The sequence below is a fragment of the Triticum aestivum genome, chromosome 6B (genome assembly GCF_018294505.1).
Source record: "Triticum aestivum cultivar Chinese Spring chromosome 6B, IWGSC CS RefSeq v2.1, whole genome shotgun sequence".
Classification (NCBI taxonomy): domain Eukaryota; kingdom Viridiplantae; phylum Streptophyta; class Magnoliopsida; order Poales; family Poaceae; genus Triticum; species Triticum aestivum.
Genome location: NC_057810.1, coordinates 72,447,677 through 72,462,101, shown reverse-complemented (window position 1 = coordinate 72,462,101; position 14,425 = coordinate 72,447,677). Strand labels below are relative to the sequence as shown.

Genomic DNA, 14,425 nt, shown 5'->3' with positions numbered 1-14,425 from the left:
TCGGCAAAGCATCCACTCGGCGTTGGACGTGGGACATCGAGTGGCCTTTGCCGAGAACAATTCTCGGCAAAGACTTTGCCGAGAACAATTCTCGGCAAAGACTTTGCCGAGTGTTTTAGGCCCTTTGCCGCGGCGTAGGGTATGATTCAGGTAGTGTTCACAGCTAGAGATTCCCTACTCTCACGGATATGGAGGGACGTTCAGATTGAAGCCATATCGCACCATCTGCAAAATCTCATAGACTCAATACCACAGAACTGTGCAAATATCCTGCCATAGTTCAGTATCTAACTTCATAGCAGGCAAAATTAAGCAAGTGCCGGTGTTCAAGTGAAGTTTCGAGCTGGGTTGAACAAAAGCTAATATGGACCAAAGCTAATAAACTTTGACAAAGTTTATAAACAAATCAAGTGCCAGTGTGCAATAGAAGTTTCGAGCAAAGAAAAGCAGTAAGGAAAAAACGGCCAAAAAATATTAACATATACAATAACAGATTAATACCATTAGATTCACTATTGAATGTACTTTCACATCATATATTTTCATTAAGGTAAAAGTATATTTTTTTGTAAAGTTGGTCAAACTTAAGTTTGACTTTAGTTAAACCTAATATGCAGAGTAAATAAAAAGGAAGGAGTACTTTGGTTTTCTACCATTCAAATTTCATCATGAATGTTTGGGGCGTGTGCCCATTTTAGTCTTATGGTGCGCCCGACTCTATCCACAAGAGAATTCATGCATGCAAAGGGTGATAACAGTAGATTCCCTCTACTTAATCAAATAAAGAAGAATATTTCAAAAATTCACTTTGGCACGTGGGCCTGCCATATGAGCACTTTTATTGAGATGAAGGAGCATCCTCTATTTCCCGTATGCTTTTATAACCAGAATAATTATTTACAAAGCCTATTGGACAGCGAATAGGGTCGCAACGCGTCGGGAGGAATACTAGTGTTTAGTAAGAAAATTCCGCACAAGCTATATCTCACTTATAGCGAGATGGTAGCTCCCCTCGCCCACAACACCCACGCGTATGCGTCGGCTAAGTACATTCATTCGGGCGTTGCTGTTTTCCCGGTCATGCGTTTCGTTTGGTCGCTGTTGTTTTGTTTCGATTTTTCCCTGCTTTGGTTTCTTGTTTTCTTTACTGGTTTTCTCGGTTTATCTGTTGTTTCCTTACTGTTTTTCTTTGCTTTTGTTTTTGGTTGTTTTTCACTGCTTTTGCATCGGTTTTCACTGTTTCAACTTTTTATCTTTGTTTTACTCCAGTTTTATTTGTTTCTTTGTCGGTTTTCTTTGTTGTTCTTTTTTACTTTGCGGTTTACCATTTTATTTGTTTCTTTCTCGATTTTCACTGATTTGTTTCTTCGTTTTCTTTGCTTTGTTCCTTTCCATTTTTTCCCAAATTTTTTCTTGTCTCCCTTTTCTTTTTTGCACTTTTTCTCCGATTTTCTTGTTTTCCTTTTCTGTTTTCTTTGTTTCTTTCTTATTATTTTTATTTTTTAAACACATGCCTACATTTTTGTACATATTATATATTTTTTATACATCAAACATTTTAGTTATATGTAAAACATTTTTTAATATATGTTTAACATTTTTTCAAATAAATGATTACCATTTTTTCAGATATATGTTTTGATAACTATTGTTTTCATATATTGTACATTTTTAGTATACATCTAAAACATTTTACATATAGTTTTGACCTTTCTTATATACTCCCTCCGTCCCAAAGTTCTTGTCTTAGATTTGTCTAGATACGGATGTAACAATTTTGGGACGGAGGGAGTATATGATTAACTTTTTTAAATTATATGTTTTGTTTCTACATTTTTTGACGGACCAGATCTATAATTTCGGCAAATTTGAGGAACCAAAAACATATTTTTTTTCAAGAAAAAAAAGGTTAAAACCCATCCTAAGCTATTTTTAGTAGGCGTAGTTCCTAAACCGGCCATAAATTTGGGCCATCTAAAGGGAACGTGCATGGCTATCATCCCGCAAAGAAAAAGCTTTTTGCAATGAAAATGGTAAACCCACAATCCTGTTTTAAGTGACACCAGAAAATGTTTTACTTTTTGTATAAAACTCCCTGATATTTCATTTAATAAACCCTTAGTCCATCTAGAAAATAACATTATATTTTGGGGGCAGATTCAAATACTTTTTAAAAGTATCAATAACTTAAGAACCGTAACTTCAATTTTGACATGTTATATATGAAAAGTTGATTAGAAAAATGTGTAGAATTTTCAAATGATGTTGGTTAGCTGTGAAACATTTTTAAGTGTTATTTAGTATGCAACCTTAATCAATAGCTCACAATTCGCCTTTGTTTCGTACCGATGTAGATCCAGATTGGAAATCAACACATCAACAAAATCACATTAGGGACAAAACAATCTATAACCTCGCATGCACACTTCGACAAAAACTTTTTTGGGGAAACCTTGGGATTGACCACATTCAAACGCCTTATGGTTGTATGAGCACTGAGGCCACATTCAAAAATATATTTTTTTCAAGAAAAAGGGGTAAAAACCTATCCTAAGCTATTTTTAGTAGGCGCAGTTGCTAAACCGGTTATGAATTTTGTCCACCTAAAGGGAACATGTATGACTACTTTTTAGGAAACAATATTGTTCTGGGAGACGAGAAGGCAGCCGAGATGAAGGACTGATCCAGACTAGAGCAGCTATAGCTGATTCAGGTTCGGCAGATTTAATTGGAGGATTATGCGTTCTGTTCTTCTGAAGGATGGGTGGATTATTTGTGTTTCGAACATGGTTTATCATTGCACACACATTATAGCTGTAGAATTGGAATGCTACTGCAGGATATAAACTCCTATATTGCTGTTTCGATGGAACAGAACAAATCAGGAATACAAGCTAAAAATAATACGTAATACCAGCGAAACTAGCTAGGTGCCAGTAGCACACTTGCAATGGAATCATACGTCACGGGGGGCATCGCTACATGCATCTGAACATCGCTAGTTTCCGGGGAAGACCTTGCGGAGCACGCGCTGCGAAACCGGGCCGGCCGGTCCTGCTTCGGGGGCGGCGGAGAATGGCGAAATGGGTGCCGTGGCTGTGACCGGGGGCCCGCAGCAATCGTACCCACAGCACTTGAGGTTGCAGCAGGGGGTCGGCAACACCTGGGCGTCGCTCTGGTTGAGCGCCAGCAGGAGGACCAGCAAGAGGGCGCCGACCATCTTGGAAGCCATCGCCGTCGAGCCTTTGCAGCTGGTTTTGTGATGAACTCGCTTGTGCTACGGGGCCAACGACCTTGTGATGCGAGAAACGAGTGTGGTATGGATGTCTTGCTCGCTCCCTCCTATTTGTAGTCCTGAGCAGCAGGTTTCCCGAATAACGCAGATGGAAGGAATTCAATTGGAGCATTAACAACGTGCCATATAAAATCGTGGTCAAATCATGATATCATCCGGATGACTCCTCAAAGATAAGGATGAGTTTTAAGACAGGCTCCCAAATTTAGAATAAGATTATTGGATTCCAAAGGTGGCTAATATAAGGATGCTAATTAGGAAATTATCCACGATGGCAAATCTTTGGTAGCAGGACATTAAAGATAAAATCTCACATGCTATAGATTTTTTTTTGAGATTACCCACATGCTCTATATCATCATCAGGATGAAACCTCATGGATAAAGATGGATAGGATCGACCGTTGTTATCCCTCCATTCCAGATTTATTTGGCTGGCGAGCTGTTTGATTAGACAAAGGTAGAGCATGCTTTTTTTTTTCAGTTTGCAAACCCACCCATAATTATGCCAATACCGAGAATCATTTTGTGGTTGGATGATTAGGCGGATGGTTGTACCCCTAGCACACCATGGATCAAACTACATGTTTGACACCTATGTGCCCAAGTGCCAGTGGTGTGTGTCTTTATAGGGTTATAATTGTACATGCATATATGTGAGTGTCTATGTCTGCATTGTGTTTCTCAAGCAAAAAAAAAACAAAGTTAATCACCTGATAAGTCCAAATTTAAATGTGGTCAATCTCAAAATGGAGTTGAAAAGCTCCAATCTAAATAATGGTACCGAAGGGATTTGCTAAATATTGCTCGGGTGATTTTTTTTTGGTTATGGCACTCGTGTTTCTGATTTCCAGAGTTTATTCTCTGATTTGTGTTGGTTTGTGGAACAATCAGGACAGTGTGACAGGACTGAAACGACAAGAGTTTGTGGATTGCACAGCAATGTATCGCCGCATCAGGTTCATGTTGTGGTACTTCATCAGTGATGTCTTATTTGTGACAATACTATAGGTAATAATGGACATAGCTTAGATGGTTAGGTTCCTGGTGGTGAAGTCAGCCCACAAGGGTTCAAGTGATGTTCTTGACACTAATGCTCGCATTAATCTCAAGATGTTATTCCCTCAATATCTTGAAGCTGCTTATATGTGTAGGGTGTTCGTACATGTGTCCATAGGGGTGAGTGCGTGTACCAAACTTCTCTTGATGCGCCCACACCTATATATAGGTGGAGGGGTGAGGGTTTCATCCGACCTATGGAGGTGGAGTCCTTGTAGGAGCACACCCCTTTTGTTGGTTTGCCCCCCCAAGAAATAGGGGGGTTGGCCGACTTGGGCCCTATGGGCCGCCTTGCCCCCAAGGCAGGGGGTAGGTGGCATTAGGATCCTTCCAGAATTTTCAAAAGGTTTTTGGAACATATTGGAGCTTTCGCCACCTTACAGAACATTCTGAGACACTACATGATATCACTGGGACGCTCTCGGGACCTCCGGGAACAATTTTGATATTATCAAAATACTTTTGGACCCCTTCTATCTTGTTCTTGATTATCACATATTACTCCTATATGTTGCTAATCATTAAGCGTGTGACCCTATAGGTTCAAGACTACATGGACAAGTTTGTAACACCTTCTAGTCAATAATTATTAGTGAGATCTGGACACGCACAATAATCCCCACATAACATTGTAGATCTTTATAAAAAAAACTTTTTTTATCGCATGCAATTGCCTTTCCCTCTCCATACGTTACCAAACATGAGGGGAGACTTTGATTGTATCGTTGTGACAACTACTTGATCACTATACGTAGTTATCCTCATTACAGGTTTGTACTCTTTCCTTGTAATCGTATTTCGGGATGCACATGACTAATTCCTTAGTCACAATACATGGTCAAGAGATGCCAGACAGTGTAATACCATGTGGTCTGAGAGTGTATATATCGATCGCCGGAGGGGCAAGTTTAAGTCTTCACATATCTAGTACCACGACATACTTCCTTGCGTTACCAAAAGTTAACTTTATAATTACCCAGTTATAGAGTAACATACAACATATTGACAACACGAACTCGCGTTATACAATACGATGGATCTATCCAACATCATTATTACCCTAACAACATGCTCTGATCATTTTTTTCATCCTCGTTACGTTAACTATGCACATGGCCATGAAAGCAGAACCATCAACAATACATGAGCAAGTCCAGAGGTCTAACTCTGTTTCGCGTTTATATCTCTAAACATGAAATTTGGTTTTCCTCTAAATCTCACTTTCAAAAACCAATGCAATTCTAGCATTGAAATATAAACTTAATTACGAACATGCAAATAAAACAAGGGACATTTACATTTTTGCCCCTAACTGGAATCCACTAGTCAGATTTGCCCCTAATTTCGAAGCATGCCCAAATTTGTCCCTCTGCCATTAGTTGCCCTCATAGAAATGCCCTTCCGCGCCCTTAATGTCCGGGCAAAGGGCTTTGACCGTCTCGAAAAAATAGCAAAAAAATCTGAAATTTTGTGGGATTGAAGGTACTCAAGTGCGCAAGGTGCGTGCAAATTTTCATGTTGTTTGGACACTCTAGGAGCTCATGGCGAAGGAAAAACAGTAAATCAGTACGCCTGTGAACAGTAAATTCAAAAGGTAGCAAGAAAATTCAAAAAAGTATGAATTTTTTTGGCATCCAAGATGCTCGGGTGCACAAGGTGTGTGCAAAATTTTGTTGTGCTTGGACATTGTAGGAGCGCGCGAAAAAAACAAAATCTGGCTCGGAAAAAACTTTGAACAAATACACTATTTTGTTTTTTTGCTAGAGCTCCTTGCATGTCATTTGATAAAAAAAATTGCACACACCTTGCGCATCCGAGCATCTTGGATGCCAAAAAATTTCGTACTTTTTGAATTTTCTTGCTATTTTCTTTGAATTTACTATTCACAGTCGTACAGATTTATTGTTTTCCATTGCCACATGCTCCTGGTATGTCTAAACATCAAGAAAATTGACAAGCACCTAACTATCTTTGATCCCACAAAATTTCAGATTTTTCTGCTAATTTTATCGAGATGGTCAAAGCCCTTTGATCGGACGGTAACGACGCAAAAGGGCAGTTCTATAAGGGCAACTAACGACAGAGGGATAGATTTGGGTATGCTTCGAAATTAGGGGCAAATATGAGTAGTTGGTTCCAGTTATGGGCACAAATGTAAATGTCCCATAAAACAATATCAACTTTTATTATTGCCTCCAGGGCATAGTTCTAACAGTCTCACACTTGCACTAGCATCAGCAATCTAGTCAATGCTGATGCACTAAACATCTATGGCCTTTCGGTCTTGTTCATGTTTTGTTTGTGGTTGAGGCTCAATGGATCTGATACATTTTTCGAAGTTAACAATTAGAGCAATAATACACAGGATCAAATCCTTTGTTGGAAACTGAGTGCATGACTGAGCAGGAAAAATATACGGCTACAATCCTCAAGTCTACATTCAGAAAAGAAGCACTGATTTTAGAATTAAGAAACATATTTTAATGTCACCAAAACAGGCAAGTGGCATGGTGCTAGTAGCCAGTGACTACGGTGTATTCATCCTTTTCATCTTTCTTCATCGCTCCTTTTCAGAGAAGAAACATCGGCAATATTGTGATGCAAACATTCTAACCGAGTTTCGGAAACGTTTGCATGCTAACCGAGTGTCAACTGTCAACCATTACAAAGATCTGTTAATAAAGAAAAGAAATTAATCCTTGCTTTCTCATCTGTCCAAAACTATGAAGAGATTGTTAACAAACTAGAACCACTACTCCAGGGAGGAGAAGCTGATGAGCACGACATGTCCTGCAGTAAAGAGAGGAACAAAAGAAGATGGAGGCGAGAAATCAAGACGAGTTGTTTCTTTTTCGTAAAGGAGACAGATCATCTGGCCCACACACTCCTAAGAACCCAGACAGAAAAACGGGCAAATTAATGCTTACAGCGCAATGTCACACAAGAAAGAACCGGAAAAAACACTGGATGCTCAGCCTCAAATGTGCTGCACACAAATGCTAGATCCATCTTCAACCTGACGTTGTAGGATATACTAGATCACAGATCATAATTAAGAGACATGCAAATCAACAGAGCACACTAAGATAACTTGACACACACAGCATCTTCTTGGGCATTACATGGAACTTCGGTAGGATCGACAGAAGGAACTAGCTAGCGGCAGATCAACAGATCTGGAGTAGTACACTAGTAATATAAGATAGATCAACACACACCGAACATTTCTAGTAGACAGAGACAGCACTGACTTCAGTAGATCGACGGAAGGGACATGCATGCATGCATGCATGTGCTGCGCTTCCCTACTAAAGGAAGGCGGCGGCCGCTGCCTTGGGTCCGGCGGTGCGCAGGAGATGGAAGTAGAGCTGCGGGTTGGCCAGGAAGGCCGCGCGTGAGATGAGGAATCCGGCGGCGCCTGGGGCCTTCATCATGGCGCCGGCGGCCACACCGGCAGGCCAGAAGAAGTAGGCGCCCACGGCGCCGGCGACCACCGCCACGGCTCCCAGCGCGCCCTCGCGCGTGGTGACCATGTCCTTCGCCTTCTGCTTCAGCGCCTCCATCTTGGCTTGCTCGCTGCTTCTTCTGTTGAAGATGTCGCCTGGCTACAGGTTGGGAGGGAGATGGTAGAGGACTTGTTGGCGAGACAGGGCGAGGTGGGTGTGGGTTTATAAAGATGGAGGTGGTTGTGGTACCTTCTCGACCTAGTAGTAGTACTACTCGCTGCCTCCCGGTTAATCTCGTTTTAGTTGCTGACTGTGCTTGGCCTCAACACGATTCTCCGTTTAGGGTTTTTCCGTTTGAACTTGTTGAGTAGCTAGTTTTGATTACCGAAAATATTTTTCTGTCGAGGATGAATTCTGCTGAAAAGTTACAAGTTCACAAGCAGAGGCACGTCTCAGTGATAAGCACATGCTATATGTACATATAGTATATATACTGGATCGCTCGATGTGGATGCGTACACTAGCTAGGAGCATCATCCGATAGAAAAAGTAAAGGTAACTATGCAAGCTAGGGGATGTGGATGAGCTTTGGTTCAATGGTGTTCGGACGTTCTGTACCGCGCCGCGCGGTGCGCCAATCGGGCTTTCCTCGGGAAGGATGGCAGCCGGAGACCCGCAGGCATGCGTACTGCAATTCGTGGGCGCGTTTGAGGAAAAATAGTGCCTCGCACCGGTTGGAGGAGGCGCGCGGCGGCATCGGGAGCTATCTACACTTGTCATCTCGCATGCGCGTCCTAGCGGCCGATGCATGTCATGGGTCCGTTCTGTTCCAAGGCAAAAGCAATACTACTAGAGTAGATGCGAATGGCAAATGAACTCTTGTATGGAAAAAAAATTACACCCTCTATGTCTCATAATGTATTGTCAAGAAACGTCTACATTTTAAGACAGATGGAGTACAATATGTTCAGAACAGATGCGATGATACAAAGAAACGTCAATTCCTAGTCAAGAGACATTGCGTCTCTTTAGGTTTACTTAGATTAGTAACATGCATGTGTTGCTAGTTTTTGTTAGTAACATACTTCCTTTGTCCACAAAAAACTGTACGTTTCACGTTTGAAAATTTACACATAGATCAAGAAGATACCTGACTTACCCTAAGAAAAAAAGAGCTAAGTTTGCTCAATGGCATAATTAGCCCAGAAAATGTTGAACGTGTATACAAATTTTTTTTCTAATGTATACGGAAGTGTATGGAAAAAATGGACATAAAAAGTATTCATTTAAGTATGTTACTAACGTATTTGAAAATTATTAAGCGTGTATACATAAAATGTTCCTCGTGCATACAATTTTTTCTACAGTGTTTATGGAAAAAATCAGATATCAAAAATATATGTTTTAACAAAACATGTTTTTTTCAAAATGTGAAATGTGTATATGAATTTTTTTCAGATGTATGCAGAAAATATGAAATGTGTATGAAAAAATGTAGACATCAAACAAAATAAGTTTTCCAGAAAATGTTAATCATGTATTTGAAAGATATTAAACATGTGTATAAATAATGTTCTGGTCCATAAAAAAATGGAAAAAGGAAAGTGAAGAAAATGAATAAAAACCGAGAAAGAAAAACAAAGAAAAGTGAAGAAAGAAAGAAAACCAATGGAAGCCCAGAAAGAAACATAGAAATAAAAAAACTATAAAATACCAAAAAAATGAAAAAGGGTGAGAAACAAAGAAAACCATTTAGAAACATAGATAACCTAGAAGAAAACAAAAAACAAAGCAACAGAAGAAACCCGGTAAAATACCAAAGTATAGCAAAGAGAAAAAAAACCGTGAGTAAGAAAGAAAAGAAAACTGAAGAAATAAAAAAAACAGCGCAAAAAACCATAAAAGGTCAAAAAAGAACACAGAAAACGTAGAGAGAAAAACCTCACTGAAAAACTCGCTATGCAATTAGATGAAATGGGCTGGCCCATACTGTAGCTACCCAAAAAACCATGAGCGAGGGCTATCTCGCTGCAAGCGAGATATAACTAGCAATAAGTCGATGACCAATTAGATCGATGATGGTTGTGGGCTCGGTTCATGTATAACACATGACACGTTGATATATAGCTGGCTTTCTTGTGAGAGCAACTAACTACATGGCTCCCGCAAGGGTCATTTTTGTGGGTTGAGAGAGCATCAAATGGTGCGTGCTGCTGCCGCCATGCGTTACGTGCTGAACGCTCCCTCTAGATTTCGATTTTTATATTTCTGTACAAGTTTTCAGGTTTTAGATTGGTTTTGCGGTTTTTTTTGGCCTTTTGGCTTACGTGTTGATTTAGGTTTTAGAGGAAAAAATTAGTGAATTATTTTTGTGTGATTTTTTTCTTCCACGAGAAGCACATATTTGATTTTTGTGGAGGCACAAATTTGGTTCCACGAGAAGCACAGAGCACAACTGTGCTTCCCAGAAAAGGAAAAAAATCATGACTTTTTTTGCACGAATTTTGTTTGGTTTCCACGAGAAGCACAAATTTGCTTCTCGTGGAGGTACATATTTGTTTCCGCGAGAAGCACAACTATACATCTCAAAAATGGAGAAAACTGTGATTTATTTTTCTTGAACAAGAAGCACAAATTCGCTTCTCGTGTAGGCACAATTTTTTCCCAATGTACAGCCCATGAAACAATTGACGATTTTTTGCGTGATTTTTATTTCTCCCACGATTTGCTTCTTGCGGACGCACATATTTGTTTCTGTGCGAAGCGCAATTGTGCTTACCGGAAGGAGAGATAAATCACAAATTTTGTTTGCGTGTTTTTTCTTGCTTCCATGGGAAGTACAAATTTGCCTCTTGTCAAGGCACACATTTAGTTTCGCGAGAAAGCACACCTAGCTTCTTTGAAAAGTGAAAACAATGCGGATATTTTTGAACTTTTTCTTTGTGCTTCCATGAAAAGCACAAATTTGCATCTCGTGGAGGCACATATCTGTGCCTAGAAAAAGGAAAAAATAAGTGAGGAAAAAACCGAGCTCCCGGCTCTGTTTTTTCTTTTGTTAGGAAAAATGGTTCTTGGAAACTTAAGATGGGATCTTGTTTCGTAGACCTCTACGCGAGAAATCCAACGACGGAAATGGTTCGTGATTTGAACATACAGTTCACAAGATAAAATATTTGGAAAATAGAATCTAGGGAAAAAAGGAAAATAGTCCGGTTGCGACAAGTGGCGCACATGCAATGCACCACTCGTCAACGCCTGAGAAGGTGGGAGTGACATCTTCAAGTGGTACCCCTTCACTGGTGTTTGGTTTCTTTGTTCCTACTATTTTCTTAGCGATTAATTAACTCTATACATATACATAAAATAATTCACAGAAAATTTAAGTAGGGTGAGTGCACCACCTTACCCTGTTGAGTCCTATTGCCCCGTCGTGTAGCCGTGATGGTGGGCACAATGGCGTCGTACGTAGGACTCCATGCCTGATCAACAATATTTTTTTTTGAAGCAGATGCAAAAGATTTGCCTTATATATTACTTAAGGAGAGGATAGAGTTTCTTATAATTCACCTATAAATCCGAAAGGAATGATTACTCTCGCAAAATGATTGACCATAGCTTCTTTGCCTTTGCGATGACAAAAGTTTTGCCTCTTCCAAGATGATGTTTAACATGATCGGTGGGGGCGCGCTCTTGTTCTGGAACACTTGTGCATTCCACTCATTCCATATGTTCCCTGATACAAGCATAGTAAGTGAGGCCATTTCTTTTCTATTGCATGTACGAATACTGGTTCAGCTTGCCCCCAATCCTCAATAGCGCCCTCCATGTGCCAGGTGGAGCTGTCCCGATCCTCAAGGAGAAATTTCTCAATGACCAAGTTCCAAAGCCTAAGAGACTAACGACATTTGAAGAAGATATGGGATCCACATTATTGCACCTCCGGCAAAGGGGACAAAGGCCGAAGTTCGGACAACCTATCGGCGATCCAAATTTGATCTCGAAGGGCCAACCAAGCAAAGAACATGACTTTTGCGACGCCGAACCTTCCACTCCATTTGATCCATGGGAGAGAGGACCATGCCGGGGAATTGCTCTTTCTAGGCTGAAGCTACCGAGTAGTGGCCACTAAGTGTATGCTTCCAGATAATGTCATCCTCAGCAAGCTCATTAAGATGAATATCATGAACAAGCATCCAAATGGTAAAAAATTGACATATGTGCTCAACAGTAACAATGGGCGAGGGGTTAATCTTGAGAATCCACATGTTTGTTTTATGCCTGCTGCACCTTCCAATTATGTACCGACAGGGCCTCAAAGATGAGCGGAGCAATATCTATGGGCTTACACCCAACTAGCCAGGGAGCGTCCCAAAATGGGGTCCTCGCCTAGTTGCCCACTGTGATGATTGTAATGCACACGCAAAATCTTACTTAGCTCCTTCCATTCAAACCATGGCCACCTCAATTGTAATGCACACGAAAATTTTTCGGCATTGAGGACCCCAAGGCCTCCATATACACGCGGTTGGCAAACAATCTCCCAATTCACCTTGCACTTTGCCTTGTTCGTCATATCGGAGCCGGGCGAAAGGAAAACTTGTTCTAGCTTATTGACATTATGTAGTGTGCTTGGTGCAATAACGAGGGAGGTGATGAAGTAGACCACTTGGGAGGTGCTCACGGACTTGACTAGGGACGTGCGACCAATGGTAGTGATGTTTTCCCCTTCATACATGACCAACTTAACTGCCACTTTACCCTGAAGGAACTGGAGATCTACCCTGCTAAGTTGCCAAATGGAGAGAGGGAGCCCTAAGTATCGCATAGGAAAAGATACTCTAGATGCGGGCAAGCTTTGAATGATGAACTCCAAGTTTAGGTGCTAGCACCTAATGGGTACCACCAAGCTCTTATGGAAGGTGGTGCTTAAGCTGGTGGCCTCTCCAAAGCTTCTCAGGATGACCAAAAGATAGTCAATATCCCTTTTGATAATAGCCATAAACACCACTGCGCCATCCCCGTAGAGGGAGGTGCGCACCATGAGACCTCTTCCCCAGATCTTATGAAGGAACCCTCTTCGTGTTGCTAGCTCTAGGTGTAAAGGGATGATGGCGATGACGAAAAGGAGGGGGGAGAGGGTTTCTCCCTGCCGAAGGCCCCTCACATGCTTGATTGGTGGGCTGGACACCCCATTCAAGAGGACCCTCAAAGAGGAAGAGCAGAGGAGTGCCACAATCCAATTTCTGAATTTGCTTGCGAACCCTCGGTGTTGGAGGAGATCAAGGATATACTCCCACTTGACCGCATAAAAAGCATTAGAATATCAAGATCGAAAAGGAGCGATGGAGTCTTTCCCTTGAGGAGCCACAAGCAAGATTCGGCACGTACATGAAGTTGTCATGAATACTTCTGTCAATGGACTTTGGGAATTGGAAATGAGGCGTTCATCTATAGGTCTACTCGAGTAGAGAGCACTTTAGCAATGGTTTTGGCAATGACATGGATGGGACTAATGGCTCCATAGGTGGAGATCCCCTCTGCCCTTCCCTCTTGGGTAAGAGCATGATGTTTGCGGAGTTGAGCCAGTGAAGGTTTGCTGTGTACAACGAGTGAAATGAGTGCACCACACTCCTGAACTCATGCTTTATGATGCCCCAACTCTTCTTAAAGAAGGCCCAGGAAAATCCATCTAGCCTAGGCGCCTTATCACTTGGTATGTCATTGATGGCCTCACTGTTGGGGAACGTAGTAATTTCAAAAAAAATTCCTACGCACATGCAAGATCATGGTGATGGCATAGCAACGAGAGGGGAGAGTGTTGTCTACGTACCCTCGTAGACCGTCAAGCGGAAGCGTTATGACAACGCGGTTGATGTAGTCGTACGTCTTCACGACTCGACCGATCCAAGCACCGAACGTACGGCACCTCCGTGTTCAGCACACGTCCAGCTCGATGACGTCCCCCGGGTTCCAATCCAGCGAAGCGTCGGGGATGAGTTTCATCAGCACGACGGCGTGGTGACGATGATGATGTTCTACCGGTGCAGGGCTTCGCCTAAACTCCGCGACAATACGACCGAGGTGGATTATGGTGGAGGGGGGCACCGCACACGGCTAAGGAACGATCCGTAGATCAACTTGTGTGTCTATGGGGTGCCCCCCTCCTCCGTATATAAAGGGGGAGAGGAGGAGGGGGCCGGCCAAGAGGGGAGGCGCGCCCTAGGGGGGGCAAACCTACTCCAAGTAGGTTTGGCCCCCCTTTCCTATTAGGAGTAGGAGAGGGAAGGAAGAGAGGGGAGGGAAGAAGGAAAGGGGGGCCGGACCCCTCCCAATTCGGATTGGGCTTGGGGGGGCGCGCCCCCTCCTTTGCTCCTTCTCCCTCCCTTCCACTAAGGCCCAATAAGGCCCATATACTTACCGGGGGGTTTCGGTAACCACCCGGAACTCCGGTATAGTCCCAATCTCATCCGGAACCTTTCCGGTGTCCAAATATATCCGTCCAATATATCAATCTTTATGTCTCGACCATTCATATTGGTTCCTACATATTCTATGAAGATCTTTATCGGTCAAACCGCATAACAACATACGTTGTTCCCTTTGTCATCGGTATGTTACTTGTCCGA

General features: G+C 42.0%; 1 protein-coding gene across 1 annotated transcript; it reads right to left on the bottom strand.

The window, feature by feature from the left end:
- Positions 1-7,415: 7,415 nt before the first annotated feature.
- On the bottom strand, positions 7,416-8,010 carry LOC123133534 (protein EGG APPARATUS-1). The gene has a single exon (XM_044553009.1). The coding sequence runs from the start codon at positions 7,914-7,916 to the stop codon at positions 7,662-7,664; it is 255 nt and encodes an 84-aa protein (XP_044408944.1). The 5' UTR covers positions 7,917-8,010; the 3' UTR covers positions 7,416-7,661.
- Positions 8,011-14,425: the final 6,415 nt, after the last annotated feature.

Bases quoted from the DNA above. Each gene is read 5' to 3' on its own strand.
- LOC123133534 (XM_044553009.1), bottom strand. From the start codon at position 7,916: ATGGAGGCGCTGAAGCAGAAGGCGAAGGACATGGTCACCACGCGCGAG.